Consider the following 21,679-nt stretch of genomic DNA (forward strand, 5'->3'; position numbering starts at 1 on the left):
ATGGCTCTAATAAACTCCTCGTCAAAAGTTGTAATCAAGTCTCCTCTAGTATCGAACAAAATCATTGCAAAATGTTCATAGAGAAACAGGCATACTTTAATTTGAAACCCAAGATAGTATTGCATTGAGAGCTCCACAATAAGCATTTCCTAGTGCCAAGCAAATTGAGGCAGCTAGGATGCTTGCATTTCAGTTTCGAACCTAATTGTACATGATACTAGACATTGAAATATAATATCACAAATCTTAAATCTTCCACTAACTGGCTTGTGCAATGTATTGGCCTACCAGTAATAAAAACACTCTCTAAGGCTCTGAGACTGATGAGAGAAGAATGGTTAACTCAACAATGACAGCCCAGCACTCAATTTGTGGCATGTTAAAATAATATTTATGCTCAAAATTATGCTGTTGCAAACCTTGTGAAGAATAACACTTGTTTTTGTGATATGGAAAAATAGAAACCCAAAATGAAGCAAATGCTATTTAATGCTCCTTTTGTCAATCAGATTGAAGTAGGCCTTTTTTATGACGGCCAACTTCATTAGAACACAGAAAAGGATATCGAAGGTCATGTTGATCATTATATACTTCAATAATTTACATACAGAGAACATACAACACCTACTTCCCATTTCCCAACATCAGAACTTGATACATTTGTCGTGTAGAAATGTTCAAATAGTATATGACAGACTGTTCATTTGTTGATTCAGACTAGAAGAAGCTATGCTTTTATAGTCCATATCATTAACTGGGTTCACAGCCATGAGACCCATCAACCATATGAATCAACTCCCTCATTCTACAGCCACAATAACATGATCAGCTTTTGATATTTCTGTGAAGGCATTGATTTGGGTGAGTACAATTTAATCATTCCTCGATATGAAATATCTTTAGTTGCATTATAAATGCTCAATCTCGAGCTTATATATCTACAAGAAACTTCTATCACCCCTCTTCTTGCATCACAGGAGAAGCAGATGATGTTATGACATACAACTGAGCAGTTGACAGAACTTCAGGGGTAGCAATGGGATATCTTTGATGCAAGAGATATCTTCACTAGTATATATTTGAGTTTTTTCAGCAGCTATTTATTTATTGGCTTGTGAAAAAAAACAGAAAAACAATGAGCTATGCTATATATCATGAAGGGCCTACTTTCCTAGCTAAGAAATGTAAGAAACATAAAACCTGGGCGAATAGGTTTTTGATAATGATTTTGACGACATGTTCATACACTACCCATAAGAGGAGATTGTGGTCTCTGAACCAGCTTTGAGTGTGTTGCTGCATAGACAGATGTATTCGTGTCCATTCGCAAGTGACGGAAGAATGGCTGAAGATCAGGATGTAAGCGATCCACAGCTTTGCTACATAATGTCAAGGTCTCTGTTCTAGGCTTCCCACTTCCTTGTCCATCCAGCATTACTGCATGATGCCTGCAACACATGAAAATATTTTCAGCATTACTGAAATCCATTAAAGACTTAAAAAAAAGATATTTCTTTTGTATTCTTGGCTTGGCTACAGTTTCACATTCATTAGGCTGCGCAGAGGGAGATGATCTAATATCTTGCATCTATAAATGTGCTGCAAATGCATGATACTAGGTCTTCTGAGGGCTTTTAGCATTTCTGAAGTCTGCTTCAGTAGAAACTGGGTAACCAAGTCATGTATGCTGAAAGCATTGAAATTACACATAATTAATGAGCAGATAGAAAAGGCCCTAGTGGTGATGGTGATATTTTATAGAGCACAGGGAGAGTAATCACAATATAAAAGCCTCTTAAAGATAGAGATGAATGATGTCTGGGAACTTGAAAAGATTAAATATTATATCTGAGAATGTATTACGCCAGGATGCAAAATAAAGACTCAGAGGAAAGAAAAGTCAGAACCTCAGGAATGTATTGTTACGGTTGAAGTCATTGGAACTGGAATGAAAAATCATTCCATTCCACTACATAACTATGTCTTTAATTAATGATACACTACCAGATCAGTACAATCTACATCAACGGGTTCACATGTGAATATATTACTGAAACATTTTGGTTTTAAATCCTACGTTAGGCAAACATTAAAGAAAAACTAGAGAGAAGACAAGTGGGACAACAAAAAACTTACAGAAAATCAATCAGATCTGAAATTTCCTTCAGATCAACATGACAGGCTGGTTGAGATTTTGGACCAAATACTTCTGCTAATATGGTGAATAATAATGCCAATGTCTGCATACAAAAAGGTTCAAAATACAGAGTCACCAGTTATCACAAAAACGTTCTAGTCCAAGATGAAAATAGTAGAAATTTGTTATACCTTGGAAAACAATGGTTTTGAGACTATTAGACGAGGTAGTAGAGGACCAATAATACGGAATGCAACGCGTAATTGTGCAACAGATGTGATTGGTCTTTGATTATTTACTACTGTGTGAATTCCTTCAAGCCATTCAAAAGATAGATTACTAGCAAATGCGTGCAGCAATGCCACCGTGTTCCCTGCAATAGAATTGTGGCAAGAAGATAAAACATGAAAACATATGTCCAATAATCATAACAAAACTTATCTTCCTACAAATACTGACATGATCATAAAGTAAAGTAGCCACATTCCATTGTCCTTGACATGGGCCCCCCTATTTTTTAGGACTGATGTCCTTAGAATACAGCTATCACAACAGGTGTTGCACATTTCAAAGCTATTGGTAGTGGTTTTGGAATGTCACAAAAAAGAGCTAATCAAATAAGTGTAGAAATGAGTATATGCATCTAAGGTGACCCAAATCTTAGAACAAGTCAACACATCAAGCAGCCAAAACTCAAAATACAGTATCCATTTATATTTTGCTCCACTAACCAATTACAGTTGAGGTGTCATCTTCAATTGCCCATGTTGGATCCCATACAGAGTAAGCATAAGCTGCATCTATCTCAGGCTTAACTTGTTTGGCATCAGTCATCCACCAGCATTCTTTGAGAATCCGGGCAGTCTCAACATACAATGCACCATGGAAAGGAGTTGGAAGCTGAGCCAATAGTAGACCACATGCCTGGATCATAAGTGGAGAAGCAGCACCAGGATTTTGAGTAGCAGTTGCAGTTGTAGAACCTGATGAATTGATGTAAGAATCTACACCTTGACCTGGGGGAGATGAGGCGTTTAATGGACTTCTAGGGTTAGGGCCCTGTAAGCCAGTTGATGTGTTTTGTGAATGTTGCTGCACAAGTCCCTGTTCAGTGAGTGACTTGCCAGATGCTTGTACTTTGACTGCAATGTGAACCAGAGTAGAAACAACCTGACTTGGTTTAAACTGCAAAGATAACAGTTCAATGACTGCAGTCTCAAGTACTAATTGTGGATATGTTCCTGGATCCTGGTGCTGATAAAAGACTTTTGGGATTTCAGGAACACTAGAAGTAATAGAGGGAGCTATTGCAGGATGCCCTCCAAGGCGTCCCAATCCACCTGAGCTGTCCGTTGAGAGCTTTGATATTAAAGGTGGAATGACAACATTCACAATATTCACTAACAGGTTTGAGAGATAGTCAGAAAAGTTTGCAGGGTTAGGCTCCTGCAGAAATGCATCTGAGAAAGGTATCTGCATGTCACATGCATAAATGATCAATATCTACGGCAGAAGGGTACCAAAATAAATATCTACAGAAAATTACACAGTACCAACAGAACCAGAAACCGATGATACCATGTTGCTCTAAAATAAATACAAAGTACTGAAATGTCCCGACATTATGCCATAGATATACCTTTGTAAGGTCAAGATTGGAAAGTAGTCGGATAATAAATTTGTTTGGCAGACACCCATAGAAGTATGCGAGTGTATCACGAACAAATGTGAAACGAGTAGGATGATGGATGAATAGCATAGAGTATTTATCTAGCAAGCTCTCAGCTGCTTCAAAAAGCTCATTTTCTATAAATCTGTACATGATTAGCGTTAAGGCTGGCAATGCCCGAACACAAATATCATCAAAATAGACTGGAAACCTGGATCAGTAAAGAACTATCAAAGCAAAGTTCAAAAGCACATATGCATCATGGATGACATTGCCCATATGGAAAGCTCACCTATCTTTACCGACTACATGTCCACCGAGAACTTGTTGTGGGTCTGAGCGCTCAAAAGGTCCATGATTCAACCAATGCTCATGAGAGCCATGACTACGGTTGTGGTTCTGCACTCTCTGTTCAAATTCTTGAGATTCAAAAAGAAGGGATAACTGCATGCACAGCACTACAATAACTTAGTTTGCTTCAAGAGTAAATCATATGTCAAAGCCAAACAAAACACAACATATCCTTTCTTGGAAACAACCCTTCCATGTACTTCACCATTCCCTTCTATGTCTCTAATCACAATGTAAACTGCCTCTACCAGTTTTTCAAGTACTTGCCAATCTAGTATTCTAAGGCTTCAATCAGCCCCAAATGACAATTAAGAAAGAATATCGGGGAATAACTACCACAATACGTAATGCTAGTGGATCATCATCGCGATCAGCAAGAGCAAGAAGTAATATGTCGAATGGAAAGAGTTCCTGGTTCCACACCAACCCAGCAAGAGCTGTATTCACTCTGTACAGAACATCCTGCAGGTAACTTTATGTCAGATTGGTGTGATATAATAGAGAGTTGTAGAAAATATATAATACTCGTGCATTCAGGACCTGCGGAGAATGGACATGTATATACAATTGTGCATTGAATAGTAGGACATCGATCAGCGCATAAACATTTGAGGTAACCTCTTCTGCTGAAAGTTCCTTTAGGACTCGGCTCTAGCAGGAGAATAGCTCATTCAACTTAATAGTAATAGAATAAAAACACAGGACTGAATTAATGTCTTCCTCATAAAAAAAGCAGTACCAAATTTCCAATATTGGTGCTCTCAGGATGCTTATCCAGCAAAATCCAGGCAGCTGCACACAGATATTGTCTGTGTTGAGGAGATAGCACATGGCTTGCGAAATTAAGAAGAAGTGTTGCATCCGCTGTGGGCGCGAGCAGTTGTCTGCACTGATGTAGCATTGTAGCTTCAAACTGCAATATATTGCTTCATGTATTTAAGGAATGAACGAATCCAGTAAAACCGTTCATATTTATAGATGATGAGGTGTACCTGTTGCCAACCTTGGATTGTCTGTGACTTCTTGTCTGGACGGGTTGCAAGGATCTCACGTAGAAGAGGTGGGAAATGGCGCACTGTTTTTTCTGACCAACTGTGTGAACTGCTTGCCAGAATTTGATCAACAGCTGAGGTCAAAGACTTTTGCTGCTCGAATTCTGCTATGCCACGAGTCTTGATGGTAAAAGCAAGGCTCATAATCATCGCCCTGTTCAATGTCTCAGTAAACTCTGTCGTAGCCCCCTGAGATTAAACCCAAAACAAATAATTATGCTAAATTTAAAGAAAGCAGATAATTACACCTAAACATGATATTGAGTTTTTTTCACTATGCCTTGCCATTGAATAGACACTATATCTCTTATGCCTTGAAAAAAGATGAAGAAAAAACATTTAGTATTGTCTTATAAGAGGTGCCCTATGCAACTAATTTTGTCTCATCTTTGAGAATAGCAAACCAAAAAAAATATAACTAAATTAGTAGAACCGCATAGGGTACAAGAAAATCTTGTTAGCTAAGCACTTAGCATTCTGAGACTAGATGGACTGAAACCTCTGCCTCAAAAGATCTCCAACACATAATCATAGTTTAGATGTGCATTGTGACGTGGCTTATGTAGAACAAATTGCTACAACTCAAATCTATTGTGACCCCTCTTCAATGTTGTGGTCAAGACCCTAATTAGGTAGCCCTTGACTAGCTTGTAGTATGAGGAGTGATGGAACTAAAGAAAGTGGTGATAGTTCTTTGTTGATGAATTGTTGTCCTCTAACACCTCTAACACCTCTAACAAAGACGAGAAAACATTGTAAGATGCAATCTCTCTATTTGGTCTTGTAGAACATTTTGACCTCTTCAAAGAAGTTGATATAGCTTTCTTTTTTTCTTTCTATAGTTATTTTTTTGCTTACTATGTTTATTTTAATTTGATTTCAAAGATGAGACAACATTTTAAGATGCAATCTCTTGATTGGTTTCACACATCATTTTGGCCTCTTAAAAGACGTTAATATATCTTTTTCTTTCTTTCTATGTCTCTTGATTTCCAGCCAGAACAGCCCCAAACATTGTTCATCTTTCTACTCCATTACCTTTCGCAATGGGCCAAAGCCTTGTTTAACAAGGTCGTGGTATCTTCCTCTTATTTCATAAACAACCATACATTGACAAGCATAGTGTTCCTCCAATTTCACATCCTGATGACACAATTGGTAGATCCATTCTATCTAAACCTGTAACTGACATGAGGAGGTCACGAGTTTTCTTATCACACTATGGAGTGCATGTGATAGATGTATAGCCTAATAGTAAATCCATCCAAAATGTTTAAAAGAACTGTTTGTGGGGCTAACCCACATTCTTTCACTATGCAATTTAATGATCAGCAAGATCACTATGTTCAATTGTGGGTAATCCAAAATATATTGGAACAAGGATAATGCACTAATAATAATAATTATACCATGTGATCGTGACCATTCTTGCATTGTAACAGACCAATTATTATCTCCATGTTCTCCAAACTCTTCTGATTATCTAAGTGCTAATCTTGAGTACCCTTTCTTTGGGAGTTCCCAAATCCATTGGATACCAGTCATTGATTAGAGTTGTACCTTATTCACTACTGGGGCTAATCCCATATTGGCCCAAATTATATCATGGGGCACTGATGCTTTGCTCTTTGTCATGTGATCTGAGCAATCATCAAGACTAAAGGTTTCTCCAAATCTATCCAATTATATGCCCTATGAAGGCTCAGTCTCCTAGTCTCCACTCTGTAGAGAAGAGTTCATGGTTCTTGGAACTATATATGTGCACCTGTCTTTCAGGGATATTGAGAGATGCATATCCTTGAGAAAGTTGACCACAAGTACCTTTGTATTGGGGCACTGATGCTTTGCTCTTTGTCATGTGATGTGAGCAATCATCAAGACTAAAGGTTTCTCCAAATCTATCCAATTATATGCCCTATGACGGCTCAGTCTCTTAGTCTCCACTCTGTAGAGAAGAGTTCATGGTTCTTGGGACTATATATGTGCACCTGTCTTTCAGGGATATTGAGAGCTGCATATCCTTGAGAAAGTTGGCCACAAGTACCTTTGTATTGGGTTGTACCAAGGTTCAACGAATGTTACTCCTAGGTAAGTAGAGGATAATATATATGCCACATTATCCTCTCCCAATAAGAATTTGGGTTATGATCTTATTACCCATGCTTGAGAGTGAGTTAAAGGCATCACTTTAGTGTTCTCAAGGTTTATTGAGAAATCTTTGTCAGTAGAAAATGACTTTAAAGCATCTAAATGTCCTTGTGGTCTGGTCTGTCTACAGTGCCGGAAACCTAAATATGTATATCTGCTGAGGATGTTCTTGAACCGCTCATTCTCCTTATGTGATTACATACCTCATCTAGATAAAGATTGAAGAGAGTCGGTGATAGTGGGCATTGTTGTTTCACTCTAATCAAGCTAGTCATGACCTCCAACACCCCATTGCATAAACTTTTCCTAACATTGATTTGTAATGCATGGATTCTCTATTGCAAATCTACTAGGGATCCAAGGGTTTCTGGAAAATGCATGAGACAAGTGTGCAGTAGAATGTTGAAGGGTGTCTGGAAATCCAAAAAGCCACAATAGATTCTCCTTTATGGGTTCTTCCTTCCTGAAAAAGAGCTTTAAGGGTTAATATGTGATTCAAACTGGTCAAAACCTTTTGGACAGCTGCCTGTCTAGCTGAACTGTGGCAATTTCTCTCTACTCATATACTCAATTAGAATTCAGCCATATAATTTGGAATCAAGTAATGACCAATCATGATTTTCCTAATACTATCATGGGATCTCTGGTTTTTGAGATTGGTTCAATAGTATGTTCTGTCCAGTTAGCAGGAAAACATTCACACATACCTCTATTATACATGTGTCCAAGAAGTGGGACCTAGGTTTCACAGGCGTAGATAAAATACTACCTACAGTCCATCATCAACATGGGCCTTTTCAAATTGTAATCAATTGATGGCATTTCTCAACTTTCGTGGAATGAAAAAGTGGAAAAATGAGGGAAAAGCCATGTGGATGGGTGCAATGACTTTTACAACCCTTGTGTGACTTCCTTTGGGAGGCAAAAAGATACAAATCAGGCCAGCCACTGTATGCTTCAAAACCATACTAATCAATTGGCTCCTGCTAAATTTGATCTATAGCATGCCAAGTCCTGTTCTTAGCATATGTATCCTTTCTGCATCCATCCTCCACCTTCAGGTTAGATATGCATGATCTGCTGCTAAGCCAATACGTCAACTAGAGATAGTGAAAGTGAACTCTTTTATCACAAACAAGAGGATTGAAGATCCCATTAAGGAATTGGTTGTGCTTGCACCTCCTCCCTTTGGGGTTCAAACACATCAAAGCACTTGGTGTTGACGATTATCACAAGCCATTGTATATCACTAATCCATGAGCACTACCCACAGCAAGAAAGTGTTTGCCACACTCTGTTACTTTCTTCATATTTTGAGTTTTTCGCTTTAGGCTAACTTCTTTTGCAAAATTTCTCTATACATGACCTTGTTTGTGTCCAACAACATTGTTACATCCTCCAAACATGTGTAGTGAAGTCCTTAGTATGTGTACTTTACTCTCCTAACAGTATTGTTTACCCCTTCTTTGGTAAATCTTTCAGTATCATTGTATTAGCCAGGCGATGGAATGTGAGATATACATGTAGATGATTTGCCTACTAAGAAAAAGATACAACAGCCTCTTTAACGTCATAGACACTATTAGATCAAAGACAAGCTGGTAGTATTCATATTAGGGACCCACAGACATTTGGACAAAGTTACTCTTGACATGGCCCATTACCTCAGAAAAGGGTTAGCACAGCTCAATATAAGAACAATAAGCAATGGAATGTGAAATGTATATGTAGATAGATTAGCCTACCAATATATCCACATCCATAAACAACCCAACTTCATAGAGCTTATTAGAGTAAATACAAGCTGGACATATTCCTAATAGGGCCTCGTAGACATTCAGACAAAGCTACTCTTAAGAGCCCATTATCTCGAACGGGAGCTCTTTGAAAAGAGCACTCCTTCAAGAAGACTTGTGTGAGACAGGTTGCTCATTTCTGTTTCTTTTGTTCATCAAAGTACAAGCAACACAATGTACCATCGAAAAGTACCTTTATATCCTTCTTTACAAGAATAACTTCTGGTAGTGATAATATGATATTGAGACACAAATTTTCTGCGAGTCGGAAAAATCGATGCTCTCCTCGTTTCCCTTTCATAGTAATTATGATTTTAGCAATATCATAAAACAATTGCTTCACTTTGCCATGGTACCTGCAATGTCAAAATATGATGCTTTATGTGGGGCAGTTGGCAAAAAGTAAATGCACCAATACAGATAATTACATATTCTTTTTTGAAGAGCCAGCTAAATAAAAACAATATGCCACAGCCTTTTAGTGGAAAAAGCACAAAAACAAAGTAAAAATTGTTAAGAGGCATTTATAGCAAGGAGTTGAGGTACTACAACAACCAATGAATCAGGGGTATTTATTGCCATATTAGCTGGTAGCATACTTGCCTTCATTTTGGGGAGTTAGCTGTGGACCTATACCCATCCATTTATGGAGGCCTATAGCCAGGCAATATCACTAGTTGGAGCCTATTTAAAGGCTTTTTCCCTGTTCGTTTACCTGTCCAGCTTTCACCCATCTAGTTTTAGCCAGCCTCTCTTTTGTATGCTCATTTGAGTTTGTTTCCTGTAGCTCTTATGTGTCTCCCACTACCCACACAGGTATCAATGCTTGCAGTCTTTTCTCTCAGTTTAAATTTGCAAAGATCATTCTCTTTTATGTATAGTGTTTGCTTTTTGTTTCTGCCATAATTTCTAATAATAAAAACAAGTTACTGGCTGTGACTTGTTCAAAACACGACCAGCAGAATTAAAAGCTCAATATTTATAGATAGGCGAAGGGTCTTCCAAGATTACCAATAAATCACCCCCCCACCCGCATACACATGTTGGAGGGTGGCAGCTCCAGATCTGCACTCTCTTTCATCTTTATTATCTCTATTCTACATTCTCTCTCTTCCTAGATTCTTCTCTGTCTAGAATCTAGGACTCTTTAAATGCCTTCTCTCTCTTAAATCTGCAACGCTTTAAATGCCTTTTCTCTCTTCCACTTTTTCCAAGATATTCCCTCTTATTCCTAGTTTATTGTACCTGTTTGGTAGTACAAGAGTTACTTAACTACCAAACAACCATTTCATCCACTTTCCCCAATTTTGTATAAATAGGCTATACCAACCTTTTTAGAAAAGACTTTACTTTTGTTGCTACTTACAAAACAAGCTCTACTCTTTGCAACCATTTTTTTTACTGCTGTCTAACAGCCTTCTCACAGTTTGGCTGTGTCTATTTTGTTCTAACAACTGTTCCACTGCTGCTATTAACAGCTTTTCTCACAACACACACCTTATATTATTATTTAATGTCATTCTAGACAGTTAGAACTTTCCACATGAGCATTTCCAATGTTTTCCCATTTTCAGGTACTTATAAGTTCCACCAAGCAAAAGATAGCACCAGAAAACTCTTGAATCGAAATCTCAAATTCATCCATATTTTAAAACCAAAAAATTAGACGAAGACTACCTACCTGTAAAGAGGTAAAAGGCGATAGTTCAGCAATTCAAGAATTGATATGGATGTCCCTGATTTCCCTATTGATTGTTGATATTTGTGCATCATGCCCTGATTTTGAGAATATTGCAACAATTTCACCATGGCAAACAGTCCACAATTTTAACAAGTCAAATATAATAGAGTTCTTACAGTTAGATGACACCGGAAGAGTGTATGTGGAGCAATCAGAAGAAGACGGGCATAAGTTTCCATCATGGCAATACTTGGCAGCATCTGTGTTATCATTCCAGTTGACAGAATAAGCAACTCAACAAACATAGAATTGCAGTCCTGTTTCAGCTAAGCTATTACTAACTATAAACTGACACTGACACAATGATAGACATTGATTCTGTACCTAGCATAAATAGTTGGATTTCTATATTTTGATAGAAATAAATTTCCACAACAGAAACCAGCATAAATGGCCTCACTGCCAATAGCATTACTAAACGAAGAAATAGGCTAATAATTCACCTGACCACCAAATATTTGATCCTCAATCTGCCCTATAAGTCGAGTACAGAAGTGCAAAGAGAGACCTGACAATAAAGGCATGGGCAAAGGTTGTGTTTCTTGCATGACTCTCAATGGGCCTCCGATATCCCGATAGCCACTGGACATCATCCAGTTCATCATAGCATCACAAACAGATTGGCTCATTGTATGTGACACAACCCATATCATTCCCATAGATTTCTCGTCAAGATTAGAATAGTCAAGCAATCGTTCACCTGAAAAAAAGAGATTCAGAATTGTCAACCATTACTAACTAGAAACATTAAGGTATTTCAAACATTATGACAACAAAAATATTTGCATCTAGAAAAAACATTCTAAGCAGCAAATCATTCACTCTATGGCACTGTTATTTCCCTTAAATAGCTCATCTAAGGTAAGTGCTATGTTTGTGTAGAAGAATAGGGTGATATGTATGAATATTGGTTCATCATAGAATATGGTTTTCTAAAACCTCCATAACAGATACTTAAATATATTTAATCATCTCATCATCCTGCTATCTGGAGGACAAATATCATGTAGAAAGCACCGAATATCTGAGATCTATTCTCTCTCTTAATTGATGGATTCGCTTTTCAGTGTCAAAAATATATAACACTCTGAAAGTATAGCATTGGATGGTAAACACTCTCTGAAAGTTCATCTATTCATTTAATTTCCTGAACTGTAACTCTGATAGCTATGGATGAGACAATTATATATACGAAATGTTAAAACTTCATGGTAAAAAACACTGATTACACCTTTTAAAACCTGCTTCCACCAGTCTTCAATCTGCTTTCCTTTCTGCTGAATGTCATGCTTCCCAGAAAATTGCTCCATCACACCAGAACGGTTGGATAACCATAACTGTACAAGGTGAGGGCTTCTAACAAAATCTAGCAAGATACTCTCTGGAGAAATGGTACCATTTTGTTCTGAAGCGGATTCCTCTTTCAGGAAGGACAATATTTTCTGGATTGTTTCAACCTGAATTGAGTTGCAAAAACAAGTTACAAATGTTGTATACACGTCCATTGATAAGACAATAAACATCCTAGGAATATGTCTATGTGTCTCAATGTGAGGTGAAAACCTGCAAAATAACAAAGAGAGATGTACAAAGTCTCACGTAGACACTAAAGTTCTTAGAAGCACTCGAAGTAAAGAATTTAAGTTTGAAATGGGATCTCCCTGAGTTGTAGACAATCAAAAAGAGATTGTCTGAGGAATAGGCCATCTCTACTCATCCCTTCATGAACGTGATAATTTTCACATAAAAAAAACTGTACTATTAACAATGAATAAGTTGGACCCTTGAGTCAGCAAAATAATGCCCCCTGAAAGTAAATAACTCCATTTGGTTTGTGTATGATATGCTCTTATCATGTCCATAGCCCACTGATGGGAGGGCAGCGTGCATTACCATTTATTTCAAGCGAAAATGTGAGTGTAAACTGTGAAGGCTGAATTAAAGGTAAATCCAATGGTTTAAGGGTAGGATAATTCCACCATATGACTTGGGACAAATCAATAAGGACCTTAAGGACCTATTCAAATTAGCTTTAGAAGTGATACTTAAGGTTATGCCTATAACATGCATGCCGCAGATGTGAGATCATCCCAATAACAGCCCTAAGACTAGCATTTAAGAGGGCTAGCCAAATGCTTAATAGGGGGATGGGTAAGAAGAAGGAAATACAAAGAGAAGCTCAAGAAGAAGCCGCGTAGCAGCGGCAACTGCCAAGAGGATGGGCATTCTCTTCAATAGTAATTTGTTTTTATCTTCCCATATAATTTTCCTTAAGGACCTATTCAAATTCGCTTTAGAAGTGGTCCTTAAGATTATGCCTATAACATGCATGCCGCAGACATGAGATTGTCCCAATAACAGCCCCAAGCCTAGTATTTAAAAGGGGTCGCCAAATGCTTAATAGGGGGATGGGTAAGAAGAAGGAAATACAAAGAGAAGCTCAAGAAGAAGCCACATAGCAGCAGTAATTGCCACGACGATGGACATTCCTTCAATAGTAATCTGTTTTTATCTTCGATACAATTTTCCTTAAGGGAGCTACAAAGGAATGAGAACTCTAGGAAACACCCCAGCTATAAACATGGCTTCCATTAACATGTTAGGAATTTCATAATTCTATATGAAAGAAGGCTATCATAACAATCAAGCTACCATTGGAAGTGAGAAAAGAAAAAGAGAGAGAAAGTTCATGCAATACAAAAGTAATTGATTCAGGGAGGATTGCATTTACCTAGGCGTTTAGGTTTTCTTACTCTTGCAAGATTGGTTTTGAGGTTCTACATATAGCTAGTTCTCTCTTAAAATATAATACTCTTGCAAGGGTAAGGTCAACTGAGAATGAAGTATTAGATTCTAATTCGAGAGACAAATATGATTAAAAACAATCATGCAAAATCTTCTCACTTGGAAAAATATTTAAAACTTTATATAATAATTATATATTGGGCAAATGAATACCTTCTTTGGATCAGTATTCATTGCCAGGATTACTGTCTCAAGTCGGAATACTTGAACAAGCAGCCATGTCACATGATTGCTTTGAATTGATCGTTGATCTGGTTGAGAGAAACGTGTAGCTAGCACATCAATGAATTCTAGTATGTCAAGAAATCCATGTCTCACAAGAAAAAAGAAAAGATCAGCAAATGAAATCCATTCTAGCCATCGATCCCCTTCTACATCCCGCATTTGAGTTGATGTGGCAGCTGCAAATAATCATAGCACTACTCAGAATAGAAGATACAATATTAAAAGTAATCCTGTGTCCCAAACAAACCTCTATGAAATTTCATCATGTTTTATTATGCTGATTACAACAACATCCTTCAGCTACCCATACATTATCAATACATTCATACCCATACCTATTATCGATACATTCATCTTGACGGATGTGAGCTTTCTGATGCATTAAAACTTTTAGTTGATTACATATAGCTTTCTTACTCAAAACATATTTAGAGTAGGACAATAAGATCAACAAGAAGTTTGTCTTCCTTTTATCTAAGGACATGAGTTTTTGAAACATATTTGCGTAGTGTGATAGGGCAGCTGCGAACTTCATCACATCAGCTACAGATTGAGGTAGGCAGATATACACGACTACCTCTAGAAGAGAGAATTTGCCAATTGTGTCATCAAGGAGTGGAATTTGAAGAACACTACGTTTGTCATTGTAGTGTTTTTTATGAAATCAGAGGGAGATACCATTGCCTCTTTAAACATCAGCTACAGATTGAGGTAGGCAGATATACACGACTACCTCTAGAAGAGAGAATTTGCCAATTGTGTCATCAAGGAGTGGAATCTGAAGAACACTACGTTTGTCATTGTAGTGTTTTTTATGAAATCAGAGGGAGATACCATTGCCTCTTTAAACAAGGCTTTGGCCCACTACGCAAGGTAATGGAATATGAGGACCAACGATGCCTAGGACTTTTCTTGCTAGAGCTCGAGAGACATCGGGAAAAGTTGTTGAAGAATACAGCCACACAAGTTCATCCACAAAGAACAATCACACCTTTCTTTAGCCCCATCACTCCTAATGCTAGAAGTCAACAAATGGGCTTCAAACCAAGACATAACAAAGGGGTTACAATTGATCGGGAAATGGCAATTTTCTGTGCACATAGGCCTCAGCCCCATGGACCACGACCTCAACACCCTTGTCATCGACAGATAAAAGCCATTATCTCCCGCCATCATAGGTGCTTCCCTCACTTCGGAGACATTTCCATTCTGGATCGACCTATGCAAGAGATCTTTCGAAGACAAAAGCTACAATATACCTAACTTGAGGATCTCACATGTGCCAAAAACCAGATTCCCTCATTTCTTTTCTTTTCATGTTATTTACTTTTATATTTACTGTGTAATATTTATTTTATTTTGATTTGTTCTCAAAGACGAGACAACACTTAAGATGTAATCTCTTATTTGGTCTTATAGGCCATTTTGGCCTCTTAAAAGACGTTAATATTTCTTTCTTTCTTTCTTTTCCTCATGCCCCCTTTTGTACACAACAGTGTTTGACAGTTCTAAGTGGCTTCCATTCTGTCAAGGTGAAATTTACATATCTCCATGTTAACAAAAACTTTGCATACTTCACAACAATTAGGCCCCAAAATGTTTGAGCTCTAGATAACTAACATTTTCTGATAGATGACCATTTGCTGAAAGACCCTGAAAATGGTGCTGCCTCACTATTGTATGGACAACATTATTATGGCTCTTAAATAGCTCTATATAAATACGCACGAGCTTGCAAATCTGTTTTAAAACATGCCCTCCACTTACCAAGATTAAAGAAGATATCTATCTCTAAAATCTGCTACTACAAGCATTTAAATTCTTTTCAATTCCTCTTTGAATTTACAACCCTTACAGAACCCATATTTTTGGAAAAGTATTAATCAAATAAGACTTAAACAAAATGTAAATTGTGGGTAGAATAGAATGCCTGTGGGTGCAGATTGCATAAGCTCCATAATCCGATCAACAACAGCTTCACAGGTCATTTCTGATGTAAATACAAAATTTGGCACACTTGAGATGAAGTATGCTGGCCGTGATGTTGTTGGTGATGCAGTTGATGGCTGCACATATCTTGGAGCTGCTATTAAAACTCTTCTCCACCAATCTGAAGAAGGTATAACACGTAATCCATGCCTGAGGCACCGCAGAGCCCTTTCCCACTCAATACTACCTTTAGGAACAGTGGCAGAAATATCCTACAACTCAAAACCCACAGCACAACAAACTCATTGCATACATTACAAATCAAGTTGAGAAGAAATGCATTTAACTGCTGACAACGTGCATCTGCATCTGGCATTAATACCCACATGAAGGGAAAATGGTTATACATGAGTTTTGTACAACACCTTATGTTCTTCTAAATATGCTAATACAATTGTTTGGGTTTATGATGTGAGACATTTGGTTCACTATGGTATTCATCATTGTCTTCTACAAAGCCTAGAAGTATTTACATGAGATAAGTACATTTATCAAGGGCTTTTAGACACAGCAAGGCCTAACACAGTTATTATCTCTACTGTTGAAAGGGAAAGTTTTACAGCCTGCAATCTTGGCCACAAGTAATATCAAAGAATACTAATAAGCTTATGTGGGTATTGCTATAATTATTGATAGGTCATGCAATATGAAACATGCAGGTTATAGAAGAGTATTTCCAGAACTAGGAGATAATGGAACTTACCTCACCATGCAAAGGCTCACCCATTGCACCTTGATATGTTAGAGCAACCATGCGGAGGGTTGCAAAGGTGGGGCAATGCAGATGTTGGTCCAGCATCTGCATGTAGGAGGAGATTTTATCCCTCCTACGATGGACTTCTAGGAAGAATGGGAAAAGCACTGCATCATCAGGCCAGTTATCCAAATGTATTTGTGTATGATCATGCAACAAAGCATAAAATGGTAATCGGCTCTTTGTTTCATCCACCAAGGCTTTGATAATATCCAAGCAATCATAAAGCCACTCCATCGCATCACGTTGCCTTGCCATGAATACATAAAGCTTCCTTTCTTCACTGATATCTGACCCCATTGCATCCCATGTGTGCACCCACTGAACCATGTGACTTAATGCTTCAAAACATGTGACAGGGTGTAAGAAATCTGATGTGTCAAGGGCTATTGAAAGTACTTTGCAAACAACTTGACGAAGCCAAGAAGCAGGTTTCGTTCCATTGGCAAAAGGCATCCCCTTGGTAGGCAATGCAAGTGAAGATGTATCGGTTGTCTTTGCCGGAGATTGAATAGTGGAATTGTCATTGGCTGAGTACGGAGGTGATCCAATGATTGCAGAAGCAGGGGAGGCAGGGGGTGCTGGTGTTGACACTTGTTGCAAAACCATAGGTGATGTATGGGAACCAGGAACTGCTGTATTATTTCCTACCACATTAGAGCTAGACTGCATCAAATGTCTAGGTGGGGAAGATGACTCTGTTGCAGTTGCAGATCTTAGGAGCATAGGTAGGAAAGAATCCCAGTTCAGTAAGCTTAGTCTCAACAAAGTATGAAGTGCAAATAATAGGAATTCTGTTTGGATTGTGTGACCACTGCTACTTATGAGCAATGCGGCCAAAATGGATTCAGCTACTAGTCTCAACTGTTCATGGTCCTGCAGAAAACAATCAAACCTATCATTGTAATTTTTTGAACTCATAACTTGCTTTTGCATTGTCAGAGATATTAATATGGTATTTCCTCCCAGTCCTTTTTTTTAGTGATGTACCCTAGTGGTATGCCAATGTTTTACTAACCCATGCACATGGGTTCAAATCTATTTCATTCCTCTCACATTGTTCTGAACATTGTCCTCTCCCTACACGCGTTCCTCTCACAATCACAATGTGCACTATTGAAAGCAACATTTATCCATAAAATTCTCAAACATTGACAGTCAAGTCACTAAATTCGACACTTATTATGTACAAATGATTCAGTTTTGGTCCCATAGGTCATATTTGAGCTTTGAAAATGATAAGCAAATCTCTCTCTCTCTCTCTCTCTCTCTAAAAGACACTTCTTACACACATCAGAGGATGGATTCATCATCACAATAATACAGCCACACAAGCTCATCCACAAAGGCCAATCACAACTTTCTTTAGCCCCATCACTCCTACTAATGCTACGAGTCAATCAAGGGATACACAAATAGGCTCCTGACCAGGACAGAACAAAGGGGTTACAATAGATCGGGCAATAGCAATTTGTCATGCACATAGAGCCCTGCCCCAAGGACCACAACCGCAGCACCCTTGCCATTTACAGATAAAGGTCATTATCTCCCGCCATCGCAGGTGCTTCCCTCGCTTCGGAGACCTCTCCATTCTGGGTCGACCTATGCTAGAGATCTTTCGAGGACAAAAGATACAATATGTCTAACTTGAGAATCTCACATGTGCCAAAAATCAGATTCCCTCGTCTGTTTTTATCTTATTTACTTTTATATTTACTGAGTACTACTTATTCTATTTTCATTTGTTGTTCTCAAAGACGAGACAACACTTAAGATGTAATCTCTTGTTTGGTCTTATAGGCCATTTTGGCCTCTTCAAAGACGTTAATATTTCTTTCTTTCTTCTTTCTCTCCCTCCCTCCCTCCCTCTCTCTCTTAAATGGTCTTACTGGAAATTGGTTTTGCAAGTGAATAAGATCGTTTGCAAATTCTTCATCTTTTGGAACTCCTTGCTTGTCTATGTCCCTGATACGTTTCCTGAAAATAATTCTGACCAAGTCAACTAATTCAGAAGTTTGGAAAACACTACTTACAATAATTCTGTTATCCAACATTCAAGAATAAATATTATGGTGAACATACATAAATTAAATATTTGAAGTCTAATATGCCTTGTAAATTTTTTCTTGAAAAGACTCGTTTACCTATTATTGTGTTTTTTCATTTATTTAATTTTATTGGCATCAAAATTCACATGACACGTCCAGATATGGATACTATGCAAATATCAATAGTTTATTTGTATTATTTATTGTTCTTATTTGCAATCACACATATACCTAAGAGATAAGTAGAAACACAATTTTCTTCCACTTGATACACAGAAACTGATCCAAACGTGACAGAAGGGTGTGGAGTCCCATTGCTTCTTGATCAAGCTAGACATCAGACAGGAATATTTATAATTCTCTTATCATACTATGTGGCTATGTTATAGGCATAGCTTGAGACACCAATTCTAACAGCTAATCTTAATGGATTTAAGGGTAAGATGAGCGGCAACCAGCTATTGTAGGACTTGAGACAGCTTAGAAGGATCTAGGACACATGCTGGCTCTTTCCACACAGCGTCTTAGAGAAATAAAAACTTTGTTGGTAAGGCAAAGGTCTCTTGTTGCAGGTATGTTATCTACTGGACTTCCAGGGTATACGGCATATTCAGTGGTATGGGATGCTGATAAAATTTTGTATTCCTAGCTTATCCTTTGCTCAGAGTGGGAGGTGTGGTTAAGCACCCTTAATCCATTCTTTCTTTAATGGTTTAATATCATCAGTATTGATCATAATAAGCGAGTACGGTTTTGGATTTTCTTCTTTTGCTTTAGAGTTCAATGACAAATCCCTTATGGTGTTATTACCCAAAGATTATAAAAGTGCATGATTAATTGCGAGTCCTATATATACAGCACATAGATAATAACATCATGTTGCATTATATTCTATCTGAAATTTTTTCAATCAGTACGTAGGCATCAAAGAGCCTCTAAGGATAAAGACACTTAATCGCTCTTATGTAAGGCAGATCAACAACATTATTTTGAAGATCTATTTCCATAAGTGAACATTTTCAATCATTGTTGAAGCACTCAAAAAACAAAGGGTAAATAATATTCTACCAATACTGACCCAATATCTTTCCGTGTGTCCTCATTCTTAGTGTTCTTTGGGCCCTGCAATGCCATGATCATTTTAGCACAATGCTTTTATTTAATATTTTGACAACCATTTTTCTAGGAAATCTATTATATGAAGAAAATGAAAAGCAAATTTTAATTTTTATCAAAATGCACACTGGGTTTGGAGCCACATCTCAGTTGAAGTTAGTAGTATTACCAAAGAAAAATACTGAATGTTTTAAATTCTAGTCACGCATATAATAATATTAGGATATAAAAGAGATAAATACATTAAAATAGCATGCCTCACTAGATATAAAACATTAAAATTCGTAAATAAGACATCATTTTGATTGGTTAGATGCTCTTGAAATCTTTTAATACTCATGAAATTTAGTAGCTTTTATACCAAACAAAACAGAAAACGTTATTAGAATGTGAGCACAGGGCTCGACAATGATGTCTTTTAACAGATTTGAGTTTTTTAACATAAAGCTATTAAAATGTAGTGGACATGACTCCTACAAGCACATACACATATTTTTTACATTAAACTATTCAAATGTAGTTGAAAGAAGAACTTATATAAATATGAAGAAATGGGCATCAAGCTTACATCCATACCACTAGATAAATATTGAATAATTTTGATCATTTTAAGAATTTTAGCCTAGAACTATTAAAAATTTAGTAGGGACATATATATGTATGAACGAACATTATTCTTACATAACCCATGGTTATAGAGTAAAGAGTTTTAATGTATTTAAAAGTTTCAGCATAAAGTCATCTTTTGCATATATATCTATATAGAAATGAACATAAATCTTACATACATACCCCTAGGTAGAGATTAAATATGTCTTGCACATTTGTTTTCAGGGCTTGTAATTGTATTGTTCTTGCATTGTTGGTCTCCATAGCTCAATTTGGTGATCCAGAATGCATGAATGGAGCAGAATTTCCTCTATCAATCCAACCTATAATAAATAACCAAACTTACATGGTTCATATCCTCATAGGTTCTATTTAGATCCCTAAAAAACAAAAGAGTAAAGGAAAAAACATATCATTTATATACTGCTAGGTTTTCTCTAAAACCATAAAATAATAAGGGAAATAAACACATGGTTTATATCCTACTATGTTTTCTCTTAAGTCTGAAAAAAAAAAGAATTGGGGGGAAAGACATGGTTCTTATCCTACATCATTTTATATGAAACCCTAAGCAAACAAAATAATGAGGCGAAAACACACTGTGAACCGTTAAAAAACAAAAAATGCGAAAATACAAAGCGTTTAAAAGATTTTCTTTTCTCTGAAACCATAGAAAACCAGTAATGTACTAACCTTAAACAACCATTTATATATATAAAAACATAACTGTATATACATGCTATAAAAGATGAGCTTCATCTTTTGCAGAAACCCTAATTTTCGGAGCGGGAGGGAAAAAAATAGCTCCCAGACTTTATTTCATCATGGAATAGACATTTACTACAATATATATAAATGATTACCCCGCGATAAAATCAACATTAACGAAATAAAAAAGAGGAGAACTAGGTCTTTGGAAGAAATCCCCAATTTTTTCAGACTTGGACAAGAGAAAAACACAAAAAAAAATCAAAAAAAAAAAGAAGAAACTTACGGTCAGTAGAAAGTTGAAGCTCGTCTACTTCAGAGCGTCAGGTCGATAGAATGATGGAGAGTAAAAGATGGGGGCTAAAGACCTCAGTAGTGACTCTGCGCTTCTCTGCTCATTTTCTCTGTTTGAAAAAAACAGAAATTGAACCATTTAAGAACTGTGCTTCTTTTGCTGTTTGCTGTCTGTTTTTTGCTTTTTGCTTTTTCTGCTTTGCTTTTTGCTTTTAGCTAGGAACGACAACGGAGGAG

The 21,679-nt window shown here is 37.2% G+C and overlaps 1 protein-coding gene across 2 annotated transcripts; it reads right to left on the reverse strand.

The window, feature by feature from the left end:
- Positions 1-560: 560 nt before the first annotated feature.
- LOC147862183 (mediator of RNA polymerase II transcription subunit) lies at positions 561-21,508 on the reverse strand. Of its 2 annotated transcripts, none has more exons than XM_087322107.1 (22): positions 21,435-21,508; positions 20,624-20,763; positions 19,794-19,837; positions 18,557-18,644; positions 16,617-17,543; positions 15,855-16,125; positions 13,853-14,100; positions 12,126-12,351; positions 11,338-11,594; positions 11,011-11,094; positions 10,835-10,929; positions 9,347-9,509; positions 5,150-5,398; positions 4,897-5,070; positions 4,698-4,808; positions 4,494-4,619; positions 4,099-4,250; positions 3,777-4,017; positions 2,869-3,610; positions 2,329-2,510; positions 2,137-2,240; positions 561-1,448 (listed from the first exon to the last, which is right to left on the reverse strand). In XM_087322107.1, exons 2-22 carry the CDS (start codon positions 20,702-20,704, stop codon positions 1,241-1,243), a joined length of 4,773 nt encoding a protein of 1,590 aa, XP_087178233.1. In that variant the 5' UTR covers positions 20,705-20,763; positions 21,435-21,508; the 3' UTR covers positions 561-1,240. The 2 variants fall into 2 exon arrangements, with proteins under 2 accessions (XP_087178233.1, XP_087178232.1); XM_087322106.1 differs by having other exon boundaries at positions 18,557-18,656.
- Between the last annotated feature and the right edge of the window lie 171 nt (positions 21,509-21,679).

The sequence above is a fragment of the Azolla caroliniana genome, unplaced genomic scaffold, assembly GCF_043228905.1.
Source record: "Azolla caroliniana isolate FFs.n. ecotype wild unplaced genomic scaffold, voAzoCaro1.0.p SCAF_7, whole genome shotgun sequence".
Taxonomy (NCBI): domain Eukaryota; kingdom Viridiplantae; phylum Streptophyta; class Polypodiopsida; order Salviniales; family Salviniaceae; genus Azolla; species Azolla caroliniana.